Source organism: Talpa occidentalis, unplaced genomic scaffold (genome assembly GCF_014898055.3).
Source record: "Talpa occidentalis isolate TD23 unplaced genomic scaffold, MPIMG_talOcc4v2.1 talOcc4.11, whole genome shotgun sequence".
Classification (NCBI taxonomy): Eukaryota; Metazoa; Chordata; class Mammalia; order Eulipotyphla; family Talpidae; genus Talpa; species Talpa occidentalis.
In genome coordinates, this window is record NW_023601104.1 from 98,927,985 (window position 1) to 98,955,181 (window position 27,197).

Sequence of the window (27,197 nt, forward strand, 5' to 3'; positions counted from 1 at the left end):
GGTCACAGCTGGCATTTATCGAGCACTTACCGTGTGTCGGGCGGGCAACCACCTTTTTTCTGAACCTTATCTCCATCTACTGCAGGTAGGCCCTGCCAGCACCTAGTTTTACAGACGAGGACCCAAGACGTGGGGACATGAAATGAGGTGCCCAGGCTCACACAGACAGCAAGGGATAGCCTGGGGTTTAAGCTCAGGAGCTGCATGCCAGTGCCATCTTCTGAATTACTAGGCTATAGAACTTTGAAAAACAACAGTGACAGAAGTTCCCTACTTCCCATGTGTCTGATATTCAGCTTCTAGAACATTCTTTGGACAGCAGGAACTGGGTGCGTTATAAACCTTTGGTGGAAGTGTCTTCCCCAGGCCCCATCTTTCCCCCACCCCACACCTACACCCCCCCCAGGACACCAGAGCCACACCAAGCACCTCAGCTCTCCCAGAGTACCCTTGGGGCTTGCCTGCACTCCTGAGGCAGGAGGCCCTGTTTGACACAAGACAGTGGCAGCCCCTCACCGTTCTCACCACCTCTTGCCTAGTGGTGGTTAATTTGGATAAGTGCCAGCTTCCCAGTGCTAACACTGGGCCACAACCAAGGGCACAGTGGGGTCTAGAGAGAGATGAGGCTTAAAAGGGAGGCTGGAGCAGGTAAGAAAGACTTGGTGAGTTGTACTCAGGAGAGAAATTTTACCGCAAATGAAGTGGGTAGGCTTTAAGGAGGGCTTTCGTGAGGAATATGACCTGGTCTCCTCTTCATCTTCTGATCTTGGCAAAGTGGAGGATGAAGCAGGTAACACTGGAAAGGGAGCGGCGTTAGGGACATTCTGGAACATTCTAGAGAACCTGGAGGTCATGGAGATCCTGGTGCGGGGTGGCGCCTAGGTGGAGTCCAAGAAATTCTGGACCCCACTACCTGGCTTGGAATCCCACTTTTGCCACTGACTATCTGTGTGACCCTGGGGAAGTCACTCACCTTCTTTGTGCCTCATATTCGTCATCTGTAAAAGGGGGATACTAACACTACTTCCTTTGAGGGTGCTTGGGAGAATGAAATTACTTACCCCATATAAATTGCTTCAAGCAGAGGGTCTGGCACACTGTGCACACCAGCAGAGATTTTTGAACTCAGTACAGTCCCTTGGGTGTTTGCTGAATGAATGGTGAATGGACAAACGAATGAATGAGGTCTGTGCTGCCGGGGCTGCCAGGCGCCCTGCTGACGACGTGATTCTCCCTGGTCACAGCCTGTGAGCACAAGAACGTGGAGGCAGTGAGGATCCTGGTGCAGCACAACGCGGACACCAACCACCGCTGCAACCGTGGCTGGACCGCCTTGCACGAGTCTGTTTCTCGCAATGACCTGGAGGTCATGGAGATCCTGGTGCGGGGTGGCGCCAAGGTGGAGTCCAAGAACGCCTACGGCATCACCCCCTTGTTCGTGGCTGCCCAGAGCGGGCAGCTGGAGGCGCTGAGGTTCCTGGCCAAGCACGGTGAGTGCCAAGGGCCCCTGGACCTCGGTGTCCCTAAGGGGCACAGCTGGGATGGACCTCAGTGACCAGCTTAAAGGGAAGGGAAATTCGGGCGTCATCTTGTGGAACTTCTCTGAGTGAATGAGGTCTCTTCCTGGAGCGCCGCGTGGAGGATTCTGAGGTTGTGTCTCGGCTCAGCAGGAAACACGTTGAGATCCACTAAACAGCCTGCAACGAGGCACAAACTTAAGGCCATGGCCCAGGTGCGGCTTCTGCCATCTCTAATCTAACCCAACATCCTCATTTTACAAATGAGGACTCCGCAGCCCAGAAAGAGGAAATAGCTTAGGTACAGTCACGTAACCAGTTCAAGGTAGATCCGGCCAGGCTCTCCGTCTCCTGAACCCTAACCACTTCTTTTCCCACCATATCACACTCAGGAGCTTCAGACAACATTGGAGTCACCTCCCCATTTTATTCGTCGTGAATCCTAGGGCCAGGATGGGAAAGTGGTTTGTTTAAGGTCACACAGCAAATTAGTGGCAGAGCTGGGATTTGAACCCAGCTCTCTTTGCCTATGGGAAATCTTTAGCCACTTAAGAGGAGAAGATAAAATCACACTGCTGGCTTTGTGATGCCCTAGTAGCAGAAGACGGAAGCCAGATGTAAGTCTGGATAGTGGGTGGATGTTTCTGTAGGGGACGCAGGACAGTGGCAAACCCTCTCTGGGTTAAAGAGCATTATAATCTGATCTCCCCCCTACAGAACATCATTGATTTCTCTTCTCTCTGCATGGGAAGTTGCCCTCCCTCTCTAGTAACAGAGAGGCCGGGGCAAGCCAGATCCTGGGGCTGGGCTGCAATAATGTGTGAGGACCTACTATGTGCTAGACATTGTGCTAAGCAAGAACACAGAACAGGCCAGAATATCGGGTTTTCTCCATAACTGCATGAGGTAGGTAGTGTCTTCACCCATTTTGTAGATGAGGAGATTGAGGGTCAGAGAGATGAAATGACTGGTCACAGTTGGAGGCTAGACTCTGACGTCATCCATCTCACTCCACACTTCACCCCACCCTACCCCCAACTCCTCGAGAATGGCGGTTGTGGGACTTTGCCTGGATAAGCATCCACTTACTCAGCACGTGCCTGAGCAGTTGGGAAAACAGACCCAAGGCTCCTCCTTGCAGCCAGGGACAAATCTGGCCTGACCAGCTGGAGAACAAAGGGGCACAGGCAGGGTCCTGGGAGCCCAGGCGAGGAGGCTGGGCCGAGGGCAGGGTGCTCAGCGGGCGAGGGAACTGGCTAACTCTAAACATCTGCCCGGCTCTCCTGCTGACACTCGAGTCCGGGTCTGTTCCCTCTGTGGGCCGCGTCCATTTACAAATCTAAATATTTTTCTTGTGTGAGTGGATGGCTTTGCTGGCGGGGCCAGGCTTCCAAGGAGCTCGCCTTTCTAGAGCCGGCGATGTTAGAACTCGGGCTGGAGGGCAGAACCAGCCTGTGCGCTGGGTGCCTCAGGGCTGGAGAAGGGCGTGGGCTGAGCCCCCTCGCTGTGCAGGCGCTGGGCCCACCAGAGACCGGGAGGTTTCCAACTACGGAGGTTCGTGTCCCACCGCTCCAGAGCTGCAGACACTGGCAGGGTTGGGGTCTGGTGAAAGCCTGTTCCTGGTCCCTAGACAACCATCTTCACAGGGTGGAAGTACCAAGGGGTACTATCGGGACAATACCCCAAATCATGAGAACATCCCCCTAAGGCCCAAATCTCCTCTCAAAGGCCCTAACTCCTGACACTGTGACAGTGAGGTGAAGGTTCAACAGATAAATGGCAGGGTGGGGAGGTCACACAAAATTCAGTCCACAGCAGATATTTACCTCCCTATCTCCCCTGTGGTGAGCCAGGTTGGTAAGTACCTTTGTTCCTGCTCAGCAGATGAGGAAACAGGCCCGGGAGGCCACAGAGCTGGCTCGTGAGCCCTAAAACAAACTCAGAGTCTTAACTGCACAAAGCCTTGCTGTTGCCACCGTCCAGAAATTAGTCATCAAAACCAGAACCCGTCGGAAAGCCTGAAATAAGCAGAAAGCCTGGAGAGAGTGGAGCCGTGGTTAAGAGATGCTTTTGATTTCAGCTTTTTCAGACATTTCACTGCTGTCTCAGTTTTATTTCCTTCTAAAATGAGGAGGCGCCAGTGTCCAGGCCCTGCTTCCTTTTGCAGAGAGTCCCATGAGTCCCCTCCACTGCCACCAGGGCGGAGAAGGTCAGGAGATCGGGCAGAGGGTAGACGGTCAGCAGGCGTGACTGTCCCTCCTCTGGCCACGACGGATGTGGTGATTTCCTTGGAGGAGACAGACAGCGAATCCCTCTCATTCCTTGAAATAGAAAGCAGAGAAGAGCAAACCCCAACGACTGAGTTTTTTATCGGGGCCTCTGTGCTCCCGAGACCTGCAGGGCCTTCCTCAGGGCAGGGCTGACTCTACTGTGAAGCGAGGGTTTGGGCCTGGTCTCCGCATCAGGCCATCGGACGCAGCTTCTGCTGTCAGACCATCTAGGTTCAAGTTTGGCTCTTCACTATGAGCCGGGTGGCAAGTGGGGCAGGTCCTCTGTGCTCCAGGGTCCTGTCTGTGACATGGAGAGAAGGGTGGGCCCTGCGTTGAAGAGGTCACTTTGTGGACTCAGAGGCTCGCAGCATGTGCCCAGTGAAGTCAGCACCGCTGGGGCTTTGTCGTCTCTCTAGATCCCACCGAGCCGGCAGCCCCAGGGCCTCCAGGTTGCCAAAGGGGGCTGAGGGCCCTCCAGGGGTCACCTCCCTTCTAAGGTCACCAGTGAATGACGCAGTGGGTCACATGCCTACCACAGGCCAAGGCAGGTGTTACATCAAGGACAGTCACCTCCCCGACCCCTCACTGACCCACCTCTCCTTGACCAGAGGCTGACATCAACACGCAGGCCAGCGACGGCGCGTCCGCCCTCTACGAGGCCTGCAAGAACGAACACGAGGCCGTGGTGGACTTCCTGCTGTCACAGGGCGCTGACGCCAACAAGGCCAACAAGGACGGCCTGCTCCCCCTGCACGTCGCCTCCAAGAAGGGCAACTACAGGTCAGCCCAGCCCCGCCACCCCCAGCCGGTCGAGAGGAGTGGGGTGGGGCCTCCAAACAGCCTGCCTGGGGGACTAGGAAGGCCCAGAAGAGGTCAAAGTGGACAAGAGCTTGGGTGACTTGCCCAAGGGCACACAGGTTGCAGATGGCAGGGAGTCCCCAAATGTCACATCTACAGGAATTCCCCTCAGGGGGCCAGTTACAAGTCTGGACTAGTGGATAGTCCTGGTAGGGGTTCAAAGATAACCCCTTGGGCAATTAGCAAGCGTGCAGGGGGTACTGCTGGAACACAAATAGGACTGATGACAATAGCGAGCTTCTATTGAGCACTTACTGTGTGCTGGGTACTGCGATTGCGATGAGAGGAGATAGGGTGCAATCGGGTGGGAGGGCCGTGGGTGCAGGCACACAGGCACGGGAAGCCGTGACCATCTGTGACGCGGGCTGGAAGCAGCGGTGTGCGTGAGAGAGCCGGCTGCCCCGCTCATCTGGGCCTATTGTTCACACTGGTGGCCTGAAGTTCAAATGGACGCTGATGCCGGCAATCTGGCCCCAGCGGGGGACGGGGGGAGGCTGAAGAAGCGCTGAGCATTTCTCAGGGATGAGCAGGGAGCAAGGCTGGTCTGCTCTGGCACCACTCACATGAAGGATTTATGGTCCCCCAAAGCTTCCTGCCCTGGCTTCATGCTGATCCCGAAGCCATGTTCCTGGTTATTCTACCGCCAGGCCCCAGAGGGGCCAGGACAATTTCCCAGGGTGGTCTGGGTTCCCAGCAGCTTCTGCCACCTGGCAGGGCTCTGGCCAGCCGGGCACTTCGCTCACCCCCTGGGCATGTGGCATTCATGAACCTCACGCGCAGGGATTTGATGTGACATTCCACAGGCATTCCACGCTAGGCACCTGCCCACGCACCCTGCCCTTCCCCGGCAGGGAAGGCCGCTCCAGCAGCTGTCTCGGGGTGGCCAGAGGGTGCATTCTCCTGGGCACATTTCACTGGAGGGTGTGGCATCCAAGAATGGCTGAGAAAGGAGTCCCTGAGACTCCCAAGCCTTCGTCACCCCCAGAGTTCACTTACGCCTATTTTTCATCTCCACTTTAGCAAAGGCGTCTCAGGAAGTGAGAGAGTAACACTTGAGACAGATTTATTAAGAAACTGCTAGACAAGAACAGATGCCCCGAGAGTCCCTCAAGCTGGCTTTAGGAAAACACTGAAGCCAGTGGTTCTCAACCTTGGCTGCCACTGGGAACCCTTGGGAGCTCCCAGAATCCCGAGGCTTGGGCTGCACCCTCAAAGATCCCCATGTCAGCTGTGGAGGCTTGGACGGGGGCTTCAGGGTTCCTAAAAGTCACACAGATGGCTAGGGTCTGTTTTGTAGCTGACATAGCACACAGGCTCGCTTCGGAGACTTCATTTCTGAGCTCCTCATTTTAAAATCTTCTCTTTCACTTGTAATTAAATTATCTTTGCAAGCCGCTTTAACTTCTGGACACCCACATTCTACCCTGGCGTGGCCATCCACCACCTGCCCAGCCTCACTGTCTTCCCTGCCGTAGGCTGGAGCCTCAGTTTCACCCTCTGTAAAATGGGAGGGCTTATGTCCAGCCCTCTGATCTCCAGGCCCTGCACAGTGTTACACATTTACTCTCAGACTGGCAAAGTCTTAACGACAGTGTGAGTAGCCTGCCTTGTTAAGACGATGCCGCTGGGAAACTAGGGAGCGGCCAGCCAGGTCCCCATATTTCAGCCACTTTCCCTGGGTTCGGCAGGGGACTGCTGGAGACCAGCTGGGACCTACCAACCACACCAGCCCTGTCTGGTCAGCGGCCCCGGGCGGCGCCCTTGCTGTTCTTCCCAGCTTGGGCACGTCACGGCTGTGAGGGAGCATTTGTTGGGGATGGCCGAGGTCCAGGGTGAGGCCCCAGCCCTGCCTTCGACCAGCACCTCTCCAGAGCGAGGTCAGCCCGCCTGTGCCTGCACAAATAGAAATTAGGAGGCAATTAGCCCCCTGGGTGTGTGAATTTCCTTTTGAGGTTTTAGAGGCAGATTTTAGGCAAACACAGTGTCACTAACAATAACAATTCTTTCCAGTGAGATCCCAGCGGGGGTTGCTGGCATCAGATTGCCAGGAAGCCAGGAAGCCGGAGTGCCAGGAGGCAGAGAGGCGTGGGAAAGGGCCTGGTGGCACCTGCTTCAGCCCTTGGGACCCACACGGGGCATGAGGTCACCTGTCAGCAGGGATTGAAAGGATTATGTTCCCGAGATGGCAGGAGGCTCGGGGAGCAGAGCAAAGACACGGGGTCACGGATCCTGGAGTCAACCCCCCAGAATTGAGCCATGTCTGTTCCAGGAAGGCCACAGATGGTTGTGGGCACCCCACAGGGCAGCAGAGAAGGTAAAAAGGGGCAGGCAAATTAGCACATCTTGAGGAATGCAAACCCCATGACATATCAGCTGTCACCCTCACTGCTGCACGGGGAGTGGCCAGAGTGTGGCCTTAACTCCAGGGGACGCCAGCTGCCTGGGCCCAAATCCCGGTTCCCTCATTCCCTGGCTGTGTTTCCTTGGGCGAGTCACACATCCTCTCTGGGCTCGTTTCCTCGCCCGTAGGAGAGGATAGTGCTGCACCCACCTCACCCGGATACTGGGCGCCTGCATTAGAGTCATGAAGGTGAGGAGCCCAGAGCAGCACCTGACGGGCACGAGAGAGCAGCGAGGGCCGCGGAAACGTCCAGCCTCTGCAGGGGTGACCAACCCTCTCCAGCCCCAGGCAAGGCAGAGAGCCTGGGGGGGCTACAGCAAGTCAGCCCTCAGGGGAACAGGCTTTGAGACGCCCAGGAGAGGGCAGCCAGCAACCCCCAAGGGCACCGCGGTCTGGGGCCTGGGACAGGAGAGGCTGGGCCACTTGTATCTGTCCTGCTGGTCCCAGGACTGGGGGCTCCACCAGGGCCCCTGGGCAGCCAGACGGAGGTCGCCAGATGACTCAGCCCTGGGCAGAGGAGGTTTGTCTGGCCAGGCCCGTTAGCCCCTCTGCGCCTTCATTTTCTCCTCTGCAGCACGGGAATGGTGAGGCGTGCCCTGGGGTGGCTGCAAAGGCTAAACCAGCTGGTGCTGGGAAAGCTCCCAGTGCACAGCGGGGCCCAGCCGAGGCTGCCCAGCTTCCCCATCCCACTGCCCCAAGGGAGGGCTGGGCTCCCCCGAAATGCCACCACCAGGCTGTACTGCATGGCTGGGGTGGGGTGGGGGTGTGTGGAGGGGGAGCCCCGGGGACACCCCTTAGGTTTGGGAGCCTTCCAGGCCATCCCTCCGGATCACAGGGTGCAGAAAATGTCAGCAGGTGACCCTTGAAACCATAGGCCCAGCGTGGCTGAGCTTCTTGGGAACTCAGGCTTTGGGGGTCAGGGAATCCGAGCTGGAAGGTCCAGCCCTGGCGGGCTGTGTGGCTTGGGGGCCTCTGGGCCTGTTTGCTGGTCCCCCTCCCGGCGGAGTGGGGCGCGCTGGCTGGTCCCGGGGCACCGGCTCGCCCGCCGCGCCCCTGGTGACCTCTGCGGGGGGGGGGGGCTCTGCGCCCTGTGACCCGCGCCCCGCCCCCCGCAGGGTCGTGCAGATGCTGCTGCCGGTGACGAGCCGCACGCGGGTGCGCCGGAGCGGCATCAGCCCGCTGCACCTGGCGGCCGAGCGCAACCACGACGCGGTGCTCGAGGCGCTGCTGGCCGCGCGCTTCGACGTGAACGCGCCGCTGGCGCCCGAGCGCGCGCGCCTCTACGAGGACCGGCGCAGCTCCGCGCTCTACTTCGCCGTGGCCAACAACAACGCGCGCGCCACGGAGCTGCTGCTGCGCGCCGGCGCCCACCCCGACCCCGACCGCGACGCCATCCGGCCGCTGCTGGTGGCCGTGCGCCACGGCTGCCCGCGCACGCTGCAGCTGCTGCTGGACCACGGCGCCGACATCGACGCGCGCGTGGCCGCGCACCCCACCGCCTTCCCCGCCACCATCATGTTCGCCATGAAGTGCCTGTCGCTGCTCAAGTTCCTCCTGGACCTCGGCTGCGACGGCGAGGCCTGCTTCTCCTGCCGCTACGGCAGCGGCGCGCACCCGCCCGCCCCCGCGCGCGCCGCCGGGCTCCGCGACGCGCCCGCCAGCCCCGCCGACGGCAAGGCGCCCTGCGCGGTCCAGGTGAGGGGGGGCCCCCCGACGCGGCAAGGCGCCCTGCGCGGTCCAGGTGAGGGGGGGCCCGACGGCAAGGCGCCCTGCGCGGTCCAGGTGAGGGGGGGCAGACGGCAAGGCGCCCTGCGCGGTCCAGGTGAGGGGGGGGCCCCCGACGGCAAGGCGCCCTGCGCGGTCCAGGTGAGGGGGGGGGCAGACGGCAAGGCGCCCTGCGCGGTCCAGGTGTGCGAGAGGGGGGGCGACGGCAAGGCGCCCTGCGCGGTCCAGGTGCGCGAGGGGGGGCCCGACGGCAAGGCGCCCTGCGCGGTCCAGGTTGGGGGGGGGGCGGGGGCGGGGGGAGGAGCCGGCCCGCGAGGCTTCTAGCGGAGGCGGCGCGGGCTGGTGGCCGCACGCTCGGGCGCGCCCGTGGTGACCCACTTCGGAGACGGGTACCGGGCGGCTAACGAGCTCTAGCAGCAGCAGAACTCAGGGGCTCATGGGAACAATTGAATTGGGGGGCACTGCTCTCTTGGGGGACTGAAGGAGCAGGGAGGCAACGCGGCGCAATGAGGGTTCCTCACGCCCCCAAACCGCCACCTGGCATGCAGGGTTGAATGACCCGGAGCAGGTGGAGGCGAGAGCCGCTGGCGTTTGGTCAGGCGAGGTGCAGAGGCGGGGGAGCTGCCGGCGCTGCCCACGGGATGGCGTTCAAAGCCGAGCCGTGGAGGAAGGGAGGCACCCCCTTCTCCGGGGAGAATGCTCACGGCCAGCGGCCACCGTGAGCCACCTGCCGTGTGCAGAGGCACCGCGCGTCCCCTTGGTTCTGTTCCCGTGTTCTGGACAGGGAGGCTGAGACTCAGAGAGGAGATGGTCTTGCCCACGGTGCCCGCCACCCCCTTGGCGGCGGAGGCTCCGGCCGACGAGCGGGGGTGTGACGCTGGCACATGGTGCCTTGCCCTCGCCCTCCCAGATTCTCACCTGTCGGACGGGCAGCACCCCGGGCCCGGGCACTCAGCACAGGTGTGTCTTTCAGTTCTGCGAGATCCTGTCCACCCCCGAGGTGAGCCGCTGGGCAGGGCCTATCATTGACGTCCTGCTGGACTACGTGGGCAACGTGCAGCTCTGCTCGCGGCTGAAGGAGCACATCGACAGCTTTGCGGACTGGGCGGTCATCAAGGAGAAGGCAGGTAGGGCTGTCGCCGCTGCGGCGCCTGGCGGGCCACCGCCCGGCGGGCCTGGTGCTAACGCTCAGTGAGCTCTGCCCGTGCCAGGCTCTGAGCGGAGTCGCGTGCAGGTGTCTCGGTGACTCTGTCTTGTAAACAAGATGACCCTCAGAGAGACTGTCACCTGGACCAGCCCCCCCGCACCTCCCCGGAGAGTTAGCGGCAGATTTGGGGATCAGACCGCGGTTTAACTGCCCCAGAGCCCTTCCCTGAAGTCTGTCCGGGATGCTGTAAACAGTTCCAGCTCCCTGAAGGAGGTGGGGACTTTGGAGCAAGTTGCCCATGTTTGTGCAGCAGTGTGCAGGGGGAGTGGAGGGCCGGGGGTCCCAAATGGTTGGGGGGCATACGAGGCACCTGAGCGTCTTGTTAAAAATACAGATTCTGGGCAGCGCATCTGGGGCAGGGCCGGGAACCTGCATTTCAGCAAACTCCCGGGTGGGCCACGGGCCACACCTGCAGCAGCACTGGCCCCGGGGGCCCCTAAGCTCTGGAGCCAGGGGTTCGCTGGGTGGCCAGTACCAGGGCATCCCACTGGGCCTCATCACCCCCCTCTGAGGAGAGCAGGTTGGTGGTTTCTCATCCAGCCACTGCCAGCTCTGCCAGCCTAAGGGGTTTGCAGGAGGGCGTGCCAGGCGCGGGAAGCAGGGTTTGTGCAGTGTAGTGGGGCAGCCTGGCTAGGTGAGGCCAAGTCCCTCTTGGGCTTCGTAGAGCGCACCCGGGCAGGTGAGGAGACGGTGGTCACACCGCACGCTGCAGCTGACACCAAACAACAGGCCCCTGCCCGGAAGAGGCACAGCTCTTCCCCGGGGCTTTCTCTGACTCTGGGGTGTCCCGGGTACAGTCCTCTCTGGCCAGTGTTTGTCAGTCGCGTTGCGCAGACTGACCTGCAGTGCCTTTTCGTCTCGCTGCTGCTGTTGGCCCAGGTGGGACTGCTGGCCTGCGGCCTGTCGTGGCCCAGGAGCCCCGGGATTCAGTGCCCTGACTCCTTGTCACGTTCTGCCTCCGTCCTGTGCCCGTTTGAGCCCAGCTGAGCGTAGGATTTGTCGCTTCCCCCGTAGCCGGGGGAGCCCTTGAATTCAAGTCCTTGCTAAAGTCTCTTGGCGCGTGACAGGGAGGTGGCATCGAATTGCCACACACTCCGGGCACGGCTCTCGACACTCAGTAAACAGTCACTGAATTCATGAATAATTGGTGACTGCCACCCTGATTCTTGGCCACTAGAGGGTGGAGCGGCCATGCTTGGATGCTGGAGCCCCCCCCCCCCAAGGTCCCCTGCTCCTGCCCACCTAGAGAAGGGTGGTCTGTAAGTCGTAGGCACTAGGCCGTGTCCCAGGGGACAGGTGCAAACTCCATCCGTGTGTGTAGACAGTGCTGCAGAGCCTGGCCTCCCTGCCCACGTCCACGGCCCCTCTGCACCCCCCCTTCCCTGGGCAGCCTCCTGGGGTTGGGCCTTCTGTCTCCCTTGCATGGAATGCACCTGTCTCTCTTCCTGCCCGCCTGCTGAGAAACTCCACTGCAGGAGGCATCCCAGGGCCCCTCCTGGGAGAGGTTTCTGGGACGTGCTGGGAGCTGCCCCATCCCCACCCACCGCCCCTCCGGCCATTCTCACCACCCTGCCCGCAGCCAGAGTCGAAGTCCCTGCTTGGGGGACACTTAGGAGGTCGGATTCTGACCCCCTGGCTCAGAGTGAGTTGGGGAAGGCGCATGAGGCCAGGGAGGTGCCAGCTCCCGTGCCAGGAGTGACTAAGTCCTCACCTGTGAAATAGGTCGGGACCTGCCCTGTCAACTTCTTTGGGTTGTGCAGGTCACGGAGGGGTGACATGTGGAAGGTGCTTTGCCCATCTTTCCGGTTGGCAGGGACCCGGGTTGCCCGGCTTGGGGAGTTCGTCACCCCCCTTACCACCCTTACGCAGCCACGTGGGCAGGGCACCTCCCACAGACCAAGGGCCGTGGAAGCAAACCCTTTTCCAGTGGCAAGTGACCAATCAGCATTTCTCCTTTGCTCCTCTTTCCAGAACTTCCGAGGCCTCTGGCCCACCTCTGCCGGCTGCGGGTTCGGAAGGCTGTGGGGAAGCACCGCCTAAAGCTGCTGGACACGCTGCCGCTCCCGGGCAGGCTCCTCAGATACCTGAAATACGAGAGCATGCAGTAGCCGGTCGCGGCCGGGGTGACGCCTCGGACTCGTCGCGCAGTCTCGGGATGGGGGTGTCCCGAATCTAAGGGGAGCTGGTGGCGGACAAGCCGGGGGGCTGGCTGCCTCTGAGCACGGCCCCGCCGCGGTCTCCAGGTCTCTGGCCAGAGCTTTGCCCCGAGAGAGCAGCATGTCTCGAGGAGGAGAAAAACCATGAGGATCCCCGAACTTCTCTGCCATCGGGACTGGGCCTGAGAAAGGGGGGCAGTGCAGAACTTGGGGTGGTCTGGCTGCAGCTGCAGGACTTTCAGCCACGAGTCTGCCTTTCTTGGACAGGCTGAGCTGTCCCCATGGCCCTCCCCCTTTGCGCTGAGACTCCCCTTGACAAGCCCCGAGGGGGGCGGGGAGCTGGGGCCCAGAGGGCTTCCTTAAGCACAATAAATGTACCCACGCCACCTGCCTCCCTCCCTCGCCCACCCTCCTCCACTGTCCTCTGCCCTGTCCCCCGGCCCCCACCCCGCCCCACCCTCCCCGGGGCCTCAGCCCTGCTCCTGGTGGCAGGAGGATTGGCCTGGGCGCAGGGCAAATCGGTTCGGGTTTCTGAAAGCCTGAGAGGGCGTGTCCATTCCCTGGGAGAGCCGTGGCCCAGGAGGGGCAGGTGTGTGGGCACGTAGGGTTTTGTTTCCAGTTCAGTCACCTTGGGAACAGGACCTTCACCGCAAACAGGGGCTCTGGACCTGCGGAGCTCGGCACCCTGGCGCGCACACGCTGGGGACGGCAGCCATGGAAGCGGAGCAAGTCCTCACACAACGCCAGCGGGTCCTGGCAGTGACATACAAGGAGGTGACTGTGCTGAGGACCGGCTCTCCTGGCTGCCGCACGGAAGGTGCTGGAGTGATGTCGGCCCACGCAGAGTTCCCCGACTGGCGCGTTCGTGAAGCCCTGACCCTCCCTTGCCGCCTCCTGTCCTCCTGTGGCTCCATTTTCAGAGAGCCGGGGAGAACACTGAGGTCCTGGCAGAGTCTAGCGCGGCTCACGGCTTCCATGTTTCCATGGATTACGGTGACCGCGCAGCCTTGTGGTCACGCGTGATTAGAGCCGCTGGATCCAGGCCACTCTGTGGTGGCACCAGGCACACCACCTCCCCAGGAGCCCACGCCGGCCCAGCCTCGGATCCTGGAGGCGTAGTGAGGTGACACCGGAAGGCGCCCCTGGGCAGGCGGGAGCAGCACTGGGTCAGGCCCTGCACTGCCATCAGCTGAGGTCCTGGGCCCGGGTTCCTCTTTGGCGCGGTGGGACATGGTGGTCTCTGGTGGCCCGGGCACATGGGCTTTTCACCAACCCAGGCAGCCGGTGTCTGCTTGAGGAGGAAAACTGCCAAGAGGCACTTCCCCACCAGGGCTCGGAGGGAACAGCCCCGTCTGGTGCCCAGACGGGAGAGCAGCCCCGGGAGGGGAGGGCTCTCCCTGGGCGCACACAGCATCTGCCCCGGGTTCTGGCTTCCCCACAGTCCCCAGCTGACTTGCGGGGTGACCCATGAGCCCAGTGCCCTGGGGTGTTCAGCCCGAGGGCCCAGGGGAAGCGGCCATGGAGGGTTCACTGGGAAACCTTGACTGAAAAACACCTTTGCTGGCCGACAGCTACGGAGAGGCCCTCAAGTCTCCACGCGGAGCTGCGGTCCGTGAAGGGACAGGGCGGAAGGGATGGGTTGGGGTGGGGCCGGGCACCAGACCAACTCTTACACTAGGGCATTGACGTCCTGAGGCCTGGCAGGCAGGGGCCACAGGCCCAGGCAGGGTGGGGAGACTGGCCCGAGAGAGGTGCCCCACTGAGGAGAAGAGGCTGAGAGGTAGGTGGGAGGTGTGGGGAAGGAGGGCGCAGCCCGGCATTCCCAGGGGCACATTCGTCTGTAGGATGTGGGGCCCCTGGGCCTGAGGGGGTGGGCTCCTTTGGGTTCTTAGATTGCTGGTGCATGTCCACAGCCATTGCTCACAGCCCCTTACCTGGCCCCCAGGTGTCTCACCTGGCCTTGACCTTAGGTTCCTCACAACCAGCAGGTGAAGGGTTAATGCCCGCCTGGGGCCAGTGCCAGTGGGTGGTGCTCAAGCCACATCTGGTGGTTACATTTCTGGGCTTCACTGCTGCCCTCACCCTCTGAAGAAGCCTCCGCCCCCCACGCCACACTCACCCAGGGTGGGTTTCTGCCTGGGCTGCTCCCCCAGAATCACCAAACACCCCGGGAGCCTGCCGGGAGCACTCACGAGGGCCAGCACGGTTGACCTGCCGGTGGGGGCTGAGACTGGGCAGAGGGGAGCCCCCATCTCACGGACAACCAGCAGAGTTCACTGTTCTGTGTCCCACGCACAGAGCGTCTGCTACTGCTTGTGCTGCTTAAAAAGAAAAAAAAAAAGGAATGGAGTCTCCTGTGTGTGTTTCCCCAACTTGCTTCCACGTGGGGACTCGTGGCACCGAGTTTCTGCTGTGCCTCATCTTGGCAAGGAGATTGAGGTGCCCAGCGTTTGGGTAGCCAAGTCCATAAACACTGACATGTCAGCGCAGCAGGCCCCACGGGGGCCACCGGGTAACCGGGATGGGGGCTTTGGTGGGGGCAGCTGTCCCCCACTCGTGCAGTACTCAGAATGCCACCCCCACAACGACCCCAAAGCAGGCAGGCTCAGTTTTATGTTTTTCCCACGAAGGAACTGGCACAGAGAGGTTAAGGAAGCTGCCCAGCGTCACACAGCGGGCAGGTAGGTAGCTGAGGTCAGATTAGAGCCTAAACACCCTGAGCTCCGATTAGAGCTTTAACACCCTGTAACACCCCACCAGAGTGATCCATGCCGAGGCCGGAGTCTTGGAGTGCCCGGGAGAAGAGGCCACCCCCCACCTTCAGACCACAGCAGCCTGCGATGGGGCTGCCGGCAGAGGACTCCCTGCCCCGTCCTCAGACGGCTCAGCTTGTCACGTGGCCTCCAAGCCCTTAGTGAGCTGCCCCTCCACGTGGATGCCCCACTCCAGGGCAATCCTGGGCTGAAAACAGGCAGGGCAGGAAGGGCCCTTTGCAAGCGCTAACCCCGGAGCCCTGTGTTCGAGGCTTCTGAGGCCATCCATGGCCGAGAGCCAAAGGAGGGGCCCAGGACCTCGAGATGATGCGGCCGATCCTTGCTCTCCTTATCAAGTCCACTGCTTGCAGAGGAGGAAACTGAGGCACAGAGGGAGATGAACCTGTTCAATGTCGCTGCTTATCAGGGCGCCCCAGTGCTCGGCCAGGACTGGCCGGGAACCAGACCCGTGGAGAGCTGTGCTTCGGGTCAACAGCGCCCAGCCCCCGCCGGCCCCCCGCCGTCTTGCCGTGGAGCCACATCCACACTCTCCCTGCGCCCGCGGGCAGGGGGAGGCCCCTCCAGGGGCTTCGCTAGTTGGGCACCATGAGAGCAAATCCCAGGGCCACTCCCTGCCATCCGTGTCCCCCTGTTGTAGAGTCACGGCAGAGGCCGGCGTCCTCCATTTGTGGGGCGCCTGGTGTGCCAGGCTCTGGGAGAGCCCCTGCAGCAGGCGATCCAGGAACCGCGGCACCTGAATCAGCGAGAGCGCGTCTGCCCTTCCTCCTTTTTCTTGGCGATGGGCAGAGAACCCAAGACTGCTTCCTCTGGTCAAACGACTCATTATTTTGTCCAGAGGGGCCCAGCCCCCCTTTGACCTGATTTTCTCGCCGGCTGGGGTCGGGCATGACCTTGGCTTCTGCTCTGAGGCTTCAAGTGGCGTGGAAGTGGCCTCGGCGGGATCGGGGGGGCCATTCTCCACCCACCCCCGTCCTGCAGGTGGTGCAGGAGGCTCTGAGAGGGGGGAGTGGAGGAGCCGGCCCTGCATCCGCAGCAGAACCAGGCCCCAGGTCCTGCCTCTCCACAGCAGCCCCCCGACTCTCCAGGGGCCTCTGCACCCCGGGATCCTGGCCTTGCCCAGCCCGGTCCTCTGACCCAGGAGCCAGAGTGCCCTTCCTTGGGAGCTGGTCGCGCCTCCCCACTTTGAGCTGAGCTCACCCTGTGCCCACCCCGACCTCCCAGGGTCGCTCCTGGCCTCCACGGCGCCCTGGGCCGGCACAGCCAGAACCTCCCTAGGCTTCGCCCAGCAACTTCAGGACACCCGAGATGTGGAAACTGCAAAAGAAATGTCTTTATTCTTTTAACTTCTTAATATTTACAAAGAACAAAAAAGAACAGCAACTGAGGTCGGCGTACACGGTGGGCGGCAGGTGGACAGACGCGCGGCTCGGGGCGAGGCCCCGTCCCCTGAGGTCGGCGCGGGGACCACAGGGGGATCTGCTGGGTTGAGGAGGCTGGGAGGGGCCGTCGAGCCCTGCCCCACAGCGCCCCAGGCTGCAAGGCAGACTCGGGACTTCCTGAGAAGGCCCGGCCCGCTCCTGCCCTGCCCGCCCGTCCGCGCCAAGGAAGCTCTCTGAGGGGCCACACCGCTGCCTAGCCCGCTCCCCACAAGGGGAGCTTCGGGGCCCCAGCACCCTGTGGGCCAGAGGTGGGTGCCCAGGCTCCCCACAGCCCGGCTAGAGGTAGCCGAAGACATTGAAGATGGGCGGGGGCACGGCCGGCTTGGTGGGGATGGGCTTCAGAACCACGGGTCTGTGCACTTTCTGCCCCAGGCCGTCCATGCCCTTGCAGAAGTGGGCCAGCTCCGCGGGGGGCGCCGCGCTTTTCCTCCACAGGCCCAGGCTGGGGACCGGGCTCTGTGGCAGGGCCCCGGGAGGGCCCGGGTAGATGGGCTGTCCATGGTACTGGAAGGGGCAGCAGCTCCAGGCATTGACTCGGCCCACCAGGGAGACCCCAGGCATCTTGAGTGGCTCCTTGTCAGCCAGTGCCCTCGGGGACAGGGGCCCCGGGACTGTCTCAGACCCCAAGGGCTCCAAGCCCTGGCAACATTTCTTACCCTCATAGGGAGGTCCCTCCCTAGGGCCCAGTGCCCCCTCCAGCCCCACGGGGTAGCTGTGGGTGGGCCTCGGCTCCTCCCAGAAGGAAGCGGGCAGCTGTCTTTTCCTCATGGGCACCTGGCCAGGCCTGGCAGCTTCTGGATTCTGCCCCTGCAGGGTCTGCTCCTTAGAGAGACATTCCTCCCCGTAGGGGTTCCCCAGAGCCTTCTCCTGGCAGCCCCCACCCCCACTGGGGCTGGAGTCGGGGCCAGAGTGGAGGGGCAGCCTCCCAGGCCGGTCCTCAGGGCCCCTTTTCAGGTGAGGCTCAGCGCCTCTGCCGGGGAGGCCCCGAGGGAGCCGGGAGTACTTCTGGGAGAAGCGTTTGAGCTGCTTCTGCAGGTACTTGCGGTGGTCCACGGAGCGGCGGCACGGCGCGGACTTGTCCAGGGCCGCCTTGATGTCACTGGACGCCAGGTTCACAAAGTTCAGCAGCATCTTCACGTCACTGTCGGATGCCATCACCAGGGGGCCGCTGCTCGGGGCTTTCCATGAAGAGGGCGGTTTGGCTGGTGGCAGGCGGCTCCAGAGAAGTGCACAGAGCTGACCTGGAGGCCACAGTGGGGCATTGGAGCCTCCCCGGGCAGCCACAGCCCAGCACCCCCAGGCCCCACCCCCCTCAGCCCTGCCAGAGACCTGGGTCATAGGACGCCCGCTCGAGCCAATGAGCGCATCCGGGGGGGACAGGTGCCCACGGCACCTCATTTCATCTCCGTGGGCCTGCTGTGCCCAGGAGCAGCTGAGGCTCAGAGAGGTCAGGCCACTTGTTCAAGGTGACTCAGCTACAAGTGGCATTGCTGATGCTGGGGCACAAGTCTCCCCCACACCATGCTGCCAGCGGGTGCAACTTGCCAGCTAGTTTCTCAGCTGCAGGGACAGCTCAGCTTTAAAGCCAGGCCAAGCCCCCTTCTCCCTGGTGGTGCCCTGCTCCTCCCACCCCAGCCCCAGCCCTACTGGCATCAACCCCCCCTTCTTCGGGCCCCACGCTCCACCCCCAGGCAGGACAGGAGGACCCCTGTCTGGCACTCCAGCCCGGCCTGCCTGGCAGGCTGATGGCAGGCGGCGGGCCGTGGGGACTCCCCCCTAGAAGCATCTGCAGCAATTTCATGCCTGCTCGGCCACCACCCGCCGGACCTTGGCCCTCCCACAGGCCCCAGCCGGCCCCCACCCAGTCCAGCCACGGCTGCCCAGCTCCACACTGACCAAGGGTGCAGGCCCCGGGCCCCCGCCAACGTGGCCCGGCAGGTTCCCGCCGCAGACCTGGGCCGGGCCCAGCGCAGCCGGCGAGCTCCGTCCGTCAGGCTGGTGCAGCCCTCGAGTGGGCTGAATGGAGGACGAGTCCCCGGAGCTGGGGGGCCCCTCAGGCCAATCAGGAGCGCCTCTCCAGATACAAAGCATCCCAATCAGGCGGCAGCGCCCCGTTCCCACATTCTTTGCCGTCACAAATTGTCACCATGGGGACCATCACAAAAAAGACAGCTCCCAAATGCAATCATTTCCCGGTAAATTTCTACCCTTCAGCCCTGCTCTCCCCCCGGCCTCCAGGGCCCTCCTCCCCTTGACCTCGGTTCCCTGGTTTCTCGAGGGGTGTGTGTGCGTGCGTGCGTGTGTGCGTGTGTGTGTGTGTGTGTGTTTAAAAAGTCCAGGGTCGAGGAGGGGCTGGACCCAGAAGAGATGGGCTTGCAAACCTCCCCAAAGACACCAGCTCCATGCTCCAGTGCAGACAGACAATCGGACAGGGTAAGCCGGGGCGGGCTGCTTTCCCGCTGCCCTTGAGTGTTGAGTGGTGTTCTCTGTCCTCTCTCACTTCTCTCCCCCCCACCCCCCCCCCCCCCGCCCAGTCTCTCTCTGTCTCAGCCTCTCTCTGTCTCTCTCTCTGAGCACTTGGAGGCCTCCGAGGGCGGCCGGCACACCGATGTTGCTGGAAAGGTGGCCGGGCGAGGACGCCTAACGAGGTGCCGGGATATCCATGGGAAGGTTGCCGGAGCTCTCAGGAATCTTGTCTTTATGTTTGCTTCCTCAATTGAGCTGCACAAAGCCTGAATTGCCCATTCAGCGCGGCCGGACAAAAGGTTGGCGTTGCACGGTCCCCTTGCATTTGTAGTCAAACAGTTAGGGACTTAAATCGAGTCGTCATGATGGAGAAAGAGGTGGACAAAGCCCATAGAATTGCCATCAGCAAACATTTTCCTGTGTCATATTAGCCAGTCTCCATGGCTCCCCCCGGCCTGGGGACAATGGCACAAGTTTGCACACTTGGCTACTGTCACCGTGCCAACGCCGGCGGGGCCGCAAGCAGGGCCGCTCTGAGCGAGCGAGGGAGCCGAGAGCCGGCCCTTGGCCCTGCCCACGGCTGGCCAGACGCAAGGTGAGGCCGCGGGCGGAAGGAGCAGCCTGGGAAATGCCTGGCATGGCAGCCGGTTGGGGGGTGGAGGGGGCCTCCCCCCTCGCTCCTCGTGCTCTCCCCTCTTCTCCTGCTCCTCGTCTTCCTCTTTCTCCGCTCCCCTCCTCTGTCACCTTGTCCTGCCTCCCGAGCTACACACCAACCCGCCCCTTGGCGACACCGACAACCCAAAATGCCAAGGACGCCTCTCTGAAGTCCACCCCCTCAGACTGGGAGCGCAGGGAGGACGGGGCCAGGGGCTCCCCCAGGAGCGGTGGCCCCACCCCCTCCTCGCTGGCCAATGGACAGCTACTGCTGGCACGAGGCGCCTGCCCACCGCGTCCTGGCCCCAAGCCACCTCCCCGCTGGCCCGAGGGCGCCTACAAGCAGAATGAAGGGCCCGGTAACTCAGTGGAGGCATTTAGAAGCGGTGCCTCCCAGGCCCTGCTGTGGGGTCAGGGAAGCAGGGCCTCGGATGGAGGTGTCCTCGGGCAGGGGTGGCCTGGATCACCGGCCATCTCGAGTCCCCGACAGTAGCTTTCATCCGCAGCGGCCTTCTCCCGGGTAAGAGCGAAACCATTTTCATCTGACGCTCCTGAGATTTGGGGGTTATTTGTTTCTGCAGCATCACCGAGCCCACCCTGACTGGTTCTAGAGGTTTCCTTTCTGCTCCAAACTGCTCTGCACAAGTGACTGGAGAAAACGTCCTGGTGTCCTACGGCCCCAGGTGAGACTCCAGCCGCCTGCTGCCTGGGGGCCTGGGCACACAGGGGGTCAAAACCACCCATCACCCAGCACCAGCCCACTGCACCACCTCCGTGGTCATTCTCTGCTGGGAGCCTGCCTCAAACGGTGCAGCCCCACCCGCCCTGACCTCCCACACTCTCCCGTCTGCTCCTGCCGGCCCCTCCCTGGAACACCTTCCTCCGAAGAGCGCGGAGACATTCTCCAGCTCCCCATCGGGATCGCTGCTCCCTCCCAGCTTCCACGCCTGACCCTGGAGTCACTCCGCCACCCCGGGCCTGCCTGTGCGGTGTCATCCCCTCGCTTCTCGGCCAGTAACGAAGCCACACCAGGTCGGGAGCCTCCGGGAATCACAGCTTCCAAGTCTTTCCACAGCTGTTACCATGAGCGGTTTTTCTACCAAAGACCCTTGGAGGAAAGGGGGACGCAAGGGAGCAGCAGGAGGAAGACAGGGGAGAGGAAGTGGAATAAAGGAAACGGACACTATGTGCCAAGAGCCAGGGTCGATGATCACCCCGGAAAGACCCCACCTGCCCTCGGGCAGCTCTGTAAGGTACTGATGTCATTTACAAACGAGGAACCTGGGGCCTCCCTGGTGGCATCTGCGGTTGAGCGCCACGCTTGGAAGCTGTCCGCAGCCTCAGCAGCGGGGTTTGATCCTGGCCGGCCGGCGAGCATCCCACATGGCGCGGCAGACCTCTCCTGTCTCGCCCGCTGCTCCCCTCAGCAGTGGATTTCGCGCCGTCTGCCTGTTCTGTTCCCCACTCTGTCTCTGGTGAATCCTCTCACCCCCCGCAACTCTGGCCTGTACCCCGGTTCTTGTATAAATAAAGAAATCTTTTTAAAAATAAACAAAAACAAATGAGGAAGCTGAGCTCAGGTTACTCATCCAAGGCCTTACAGCTGCTAACTGGTGGAACTTGAACCTGCAGCAAACCTATCGGCAAGCCAAGCTCCCGCCCATCCCACGGTGGCACCTTGCCGCTTCCCCAAGCTCCTACCATGTGCCAGCCATTGCCTAAGTACTGTCAGGTTTGAAAGAATCACAGACCAGATTTTCTACACAAATCCTAGTTTCAGTTCTTCTACCCTTCTTTTAGAGTGTAACTCAACCTCCAACCCAGGAATGCAGGAACTGCAGCTCTGGGAGAATTGAGGGAAGAAGCCCTGTTCAAAACATCTCCTCCTCCAGCAAGCCTTCCACCAACTCCCAGCATTATTAATGACACCTTCCTCCATGGCTTTAAACGGAAGTCTAACCTCCTTGGTTTAATACAGAAGACCTCTTATAATTTGACCCATATTGACAGCTGGCCCAGAGTACCTTCTCACCAAATGTTTCATGAATTAAATGCTGTGTCCATTCCACTGAACTGAATGTATTCAGTGGACTGGAAACAACTGTTCCTGTCATTTTGTAGTATATGCCCTATCTGCCCACCCACCTCCACCTACCTAGGTGAGCTTCACAAGAACAGGGAGCTTGCCTGCTGGTTCGCCTATACTCCAGTCTCTAGAAAGGCCTTGGCACAGAGTAGGCCTTAGCAAGGGACTCTTGTGTTTCACAGACAGCCTGTGCGCCCATGGGATGGCAGGAGCCTGGAGAGCAGGAGGTGCTGTCTCAAGTCCCATCGCCTGCCAGGCAACTGAGTTGTGCTGACTTGAACTTGAGGCGCCTTCCTGACCACCTGTTGTTGCTGCTGTGTTCATCCCACCTCAGATTTATTCACACCAGTCAGCAAGTACCCTCGAGGTGCCAGGGGGCATAGAGGAGGGCTTGCTGAGCTGGCTCCCCTGACCCTAAGGAGACTTTTGGAGGAGAGATGGAATTTGTCTTTTGACAGGGTGCTTGCCACATGCCCTTTTCTTGCCACATGCCCAACCAGCAAGACAGAATGACACCCTAACTCTCCTTGTGCCCTGAAAAAACTGCAGCCACTCACCACAATCTCTCATGTCGTCACACATAATCAATCCCCTTCTAGAATTTAGCCAAAGCAGACGCAAGAGGAATGAGCGGCAATGACAGGCTTGGCCAGGCCAGGGGGCCTGGGGCATCTGGGCGGCGACTGCTTGATTGCTGTAAAGTGAATCTTCAATGGAGCAAGCGAGCGAGTGAGTGAGTGTGAGTGTGTGTGTGTGTGTGTGTGTGTGAGAGAGAGAGAGAGAGAGAGAGAGAGAGAGAGAGAGAGAGAGAGAAGGGTTTTTAGACCATTCATCTTTTATTTTTTTCTTAAAGATTTATTTATTCATTTATACAAGCACTGGGTACAGTCAGAAGCGCGGGAGGGTGAGAGAATTCACCAGAGCCAGAGCGGGGAGCAGAGCAGGCAGACTGACGAAACACACTGCTGAGGGGAGCAGCGGGCGGCAGGAGAGGTCTGCGCACCATGTGGGACCCTCGCCGTTGGCTGGGGATGAACCGGTGCTGCAGACGCTGCGGGCAGCTTCACAGCCCAGCGCTCAACCACTGTGCCACCAGGGGAGGCCCATAGACCATTCATCTTTTAAATAGCTACACATGAGCTTAAAGGAAAATTTCACATTTTTGTCAGACGTTCAGTCCCCAGAGGCAGGCCACCTCCCCATTTTAGAGGTGAAGAAAGTAAGGCCCAGACAGCAGTGGCGAGTCACCCAAGGAGGCAGAGGGGGCAGCAGCAGGGCCAAGACGGCTGCCCAGGCCGACCTGACCACCGAGTGGAGTCCGGAGCTTGGAGCCAGCCAGCTGCCCACTGACCCATGTGGGTAAGTAGTCGGGACCCTGCAGGGAGCCACAGTTTCTCCCCAGCCTCTAAGGTTACTTTTTGGATATGGAAACTGAGGCACAAATCAACTAGGAAGCTGCCGAGGTGCTCTGGTCAGCGGATGGCAGAGCAGGGGCTGGGACGTACCTGCCAGACCCAGGCCTGGGAGGAGCCCACTGTCAGGGTGGCTCCTGCTGACAACCGAGCCTGGCTGGCCAGACGCCCCCCAGGGGCCCTGCTAGCCCAGTGGCCACCCACCTGCCCCAGCCCTCCCTGCCTCTCCCAGCCTGAAAAGTTCGGTCTGACTGCAAACGACATACAAGGCCCTGTCGGTTCAGCAGCTCTGCCAGCGACATCACAAGATGGTTTATGTAACCCCCTTACGTAATGGGGTGTTTCCATCACAGGCTAGCCCCAGGCATGCTGTCAGCCATCATCAGGATGGACCGGCTTCCTACCTCCTTGCAAAGGGAAGCATCAGGTTGAAATAAACCCCTCCGGTGCCGGGCTGACCGAGGGCTTCCCGGCCTGGCAGTCTCACCTCACAGCCAATGCTGCTGCCTTGGAGCAGAGGAGACCCCAAGAAGTCATAACCCCACTCAGCGAGGCCCCACACCTGACTGCAGGGACAGAAGCAACCAGCGGTGGGGTCTGGTCTCACTTTCACCTGCCAGCGCCCCCACCAAGCCTGGCTCGGCACACAGGTCATCCGCTTTGGGACTGGGGATGAATTTGTTCCTTCAGTCAGAATCAGTTCTCCATGTCACAGGCTACCCCATCTGTCTTCTACTGGGGGGCTGGGCAGTACCTGAGACATGGGGACACTTTAGGGACTTGTGAAGGGTGAAGCCCATCCCTCTAGGAGGCGGGGGAGTGGGGTAGGAGGCGCTCTGGTGTCAGAAATACCTGGGGCAGAAATGGCGCCCCAACTTTGGGACATGGGTGGGCCTCCCAATAACCCCAATTGTCAGTTCTCCCCTGGGTGATGTGGGGACAGGGAAGGCAGTGTGGGACTTCCAAGCGGGGCCTGTGCTTGATGGTTCCAAAGCACGGACTGAGCCCCTACCATGTGCCAGGCGTCCTGCAGCTAAGGGAGCCAATGGGACACCGTGGGCCTAGCAAACGGGGAATCGACCTCCTCCTAGGTGCGAGAGCACCTTGAAGCTCAGCTGTGTCAGCGTCTTCATGCAAGGCAGCACGGTCACGGTCCAGATGGGGACACCAAGGCACGGGCTATGTGGCTCGCCCAAGACCCTGCCGCTGGGTGAAGCCGGAGTCCAGTTTATATGATTGTGTGATTAATCTCATGCCAAAGCACCCCCCTGTCTGCGTCTGCAGTATTCCACCTGTTCTCAACCTGCTCACCTACGCAGATAGAGAAAACCACACCTCTCGCCATTGGCAGCACCCTGGACGGAACTGGAGAGGGCGATTGTAGGGTAGGGGAAGAGGTATCAGGCTTTTCCGTCCTCCCGCCATCAGGATGGATGATGGATCCCTGCGGTTCTGAATGCATGCCCGATGGCGGCACCTGGAGTGGGGTGTGGGCCTAGGGAGATGGGATTCACCTGGGCTAAGACTGGGCTTTTAAGGGCAGCGTCACGGGGACGCCGGGAGAAGCTGAGAGAAAGAGAAACCGAGAGAAGAAGAGAAGCAGAGAGAAGACCAGAGAGCCCAGGTAGAGTGAGGATTTGCTGGGGGCTGGGAGGCCTGCCAGCCTCCCGGCCCCCCAGCCCCCAGCCTGCCATGTGCCTGGTAGATCTAAATAAAAGACCTGCAAATGCCACTGAGGACTCTGAATCCTGCTTTACCCGGTCTGCTGGGTCAGAAAACCTGCCCTGTGTCATTCCTGCCCCTTCAGCGATGCCAAGGGACGTGAGTCGGAGGAAAATGGCAAATGCAGGTGTTTTCACTCGTATGTGAAATAAAAGCAAAAGAAAGTAGCTGACAAAACCAAACACTAGAAATCTCGGGGTACAATGGAGGGTGGAGGGGCCCAGAGGACAGTGGTGGAGGATTATGGGGGCTTTGGCGGTGGGTGTGGTGTGGCTACATCTGAGGTGCGAACCTGTCCCCCAAATCATGGTGTCAGGAACCATTGTTACCGCAACAGAAAATAAAACAATCAGAGACAAGTAAACAAGTGGAACTAACAGAAGCTCCCTGCAGGGTGGGGAACGAGGACGAATCCTCCGAGGGAAGGCCCCGCGGAGTCTGGCTCCCCTGCCAGTGCCGCTCCTCCACCTTCCGCCTACTCCAGGCCGCGTCTAAAAGCTGCCCATGAAGCCACAGGAATGGCATAGCAGCAGCGTCCCTGTGCCCGTTGGGTACCCAGGGGCCCCATCCCACCTCCCTGCCCTCTGCCCCGTGTCCTCACCTTCGCTGGATCCTCTGGCACCTTTCTGACAAGTGTCTTCACCCCACCCGGGGCTGGCCAGGAGGGAGAAGTCCGTTTAATCTCAACTGCCAACTCGGATTTGATTGGTGATGGCTGGCAGGTGCGCGTGGGAAGATTCTGAGGCCTGGAGGCAGGAGGCCTGCTCAGCTAGTGATGCCTTCCGAGGATGGCGGGAGCTGGGCTGGCTGTGCCGGGGCCCTGGATCCAGGTCCAGATCAGAGGATGCAAAGTCAGGGGGTTTCTGGTGACTCGACCCCTGAGGTTTAACCAAGGAGGCAGACTCCCCGTGAAGGGCAGTGGCTCACCCTAGCCCAAGTACCCCCACTGTCCAGGCCAGAGCTCAGGCTTCAACAAGTGGGGGTGGGCAGGCATGAGGAGAATGGAGAGAGTGAGACGCTTGGTAGACTGGAGAGGAGGGGTCGCTGCGGGGAGTGGGGTCAGAGCAGTTTAGTAAGAGAGGTTGGGCCGTACGTGCATCTGCATGCAGAGCACACGAAATGTCTGCGGGTGGGTGGGTGTGAGGATGGATGGTGGATGGGTGGATGGATGGATGGGTGGGTGGGTGGTGGGTGGGTGGATGGGTGGGTGGATGGGTGGGTGGTTGGATGGATGGGTGGGTGGATGGGTGGGTGGTTGGATGGATGGATGGGTGGGTGGGTGGATGGGTGGGTGGGTGGATGTGTGGCTGGGTGGATAGATGGGTGGGTGGGTGGGTGGATGGGTTGGTGGTGGGTGGATGGATGGGTGGGTGGGTGGATGGGTGGGTGGTGGGTGGGTAGGTGGGTGGGTGAGTGGATGGGTGGGTGGGTGGGTGGATGGATGGGTGGGTGGGTGGGTGGATGGATGGATGGATGGGTGGATAGATGGGTGGGTGGGTGGGTGGATGGGTGGGTGGTGAGTGGGTAGGTGGGTGGGTGAGTGGATGGGTGGGTGGGTGGGTGGATGAATGGGTGGATGGGTGGGTGGATGGATGGGTGGGTGGGTGGATGGGTGGCTGGCTGGCTGGCCCAGATTGTGGAGCGAATGACTGGTTGGCTTCCATGCCTCCCAGGATCTCACGACCCAGCCTGTGGACAGCAGGTGCCTTCTCAGAACTCGGCCCTCCTGGCCACAGCGCCCCCTCGCGGCTCTGTGTAAACACCCCCTGAGCCCAGAGAGGAGCCCTTGCCTCCCCAAACCGGATGGAAAGGGGCATCTGAGCCTCCTAAATACCACATGTGCAGAGAGTTTTACACCTGCCATTTCAATTAATCCTTAATAATAAACAAACAAGTGAATAAATAAAATTTCCTGAGGCGGGCACTGTCCTTCCCATGGGGCAGGTCACGACGCTGAGGCTCTGTCCCTTCTCACTGAGCTGGCGGCCGAGGAGCAGGGGTTTGGACTCAGTCTGTGTCTACAGCCTTAGTCCTGCATCTGCCAATCTGGGTAGGGGATTCCACCGCTCCAGGCTTCAGTTTCCTCAGCTGTAAAATGGAGACAATTCTCTCCTGCTGCCTGCTGGGATCATAGAGAAAATGGGTGCCAAGGAGGCCTTGTGTCTACCCGGCTTATAAGACCGACCAAGAGCTTGAGCGCGACGAGTCCCAGTTTAGACATGTGTGGTCCCTGATTCTGCTCCTTGCTCACCCATCAGCCCACCCCCACCCATCAGCCCACCCCCCACCCCTCTCGCAGACCACACAGAATCTGTGCACAGCCCACCAGCTCTTCGCGCCACCTGCACCAGCCTCCCTCCATTTCTCACCTCACCTGGACGGTCCAGGGGCTCCAAGCCGGGTCCACACAGCAGCCTGCGGTCCTTTTAAAGAGGATCTACTACCACCTGCCTGTGATCCAGCAGGAGCCCCTCCCGGAGCAGCCAGGTCCACGTGGCCTGTGTGAGGCC

At 60.9% G+C, this 27,197-nt stretch overlaps 2 protein-coding genes across 2 annotated transcripts in view; one reads left to right on the plus strand and one right to left on the minus strand.

Moving 5' to 3' along the window:
- Positions 1-12,576, plus strand: part of ASB2 (ankyrin repeat and SOCS box containing 2) — a 34,934-nt gene extending 22,358 nt beyond the window's left edge. Inside the window, exons 6-10 of the mRNA XM_037504001.2 lie at positions 1,245-1,490; positions 4,396-4,567; positions 8,162-8,741; positions 9,745-9,898; positions 11,950-12,576. Of these exons, the coding sequence (XP_037359898.1) occupies positions 1,245-1,490; positions 4,396-4,567; positions 8,162-8,741; positions 9,745-9,898; positions 11,950-12,086 (1,289 nt within the window). The 3' untranslated portion in view covers positions 12,087-12,576. The remainder of the gene's footprint in view (positions 1-1,244; positions 1,491-4,395; positions 4,568-8,161; positions 8,742-9,744; positions 9,899-11,949) is intronic.
- A 3,645-nt stretch (positions 12,577-16,221) lies between these two features.
- On the minus strand, positions 16,222-25,387 carry FAM181A (family with sequence similarity 181 member A). The gene is made up of 2 exons (XM_037504002.2): positions 25,289-25,387; positions 16,222-17,588 (listed from the first exon to the last, which is right to left on the minus strand). Exon 2 carries the CDS (start codon positions 17,500-17,502, stop codon positions 16,624-16,626), a length of 879 nt encoding a protein of 292 aa, XP_037359899.1. The 5' UTR covers positions 17,503-17,588; positions 25,289-25,387; the 3' UTR covers positions 16,222-16,623.
- Between the last annotated feature and the right edge of the window lie 1,810 nt (positions 25,388-27,197).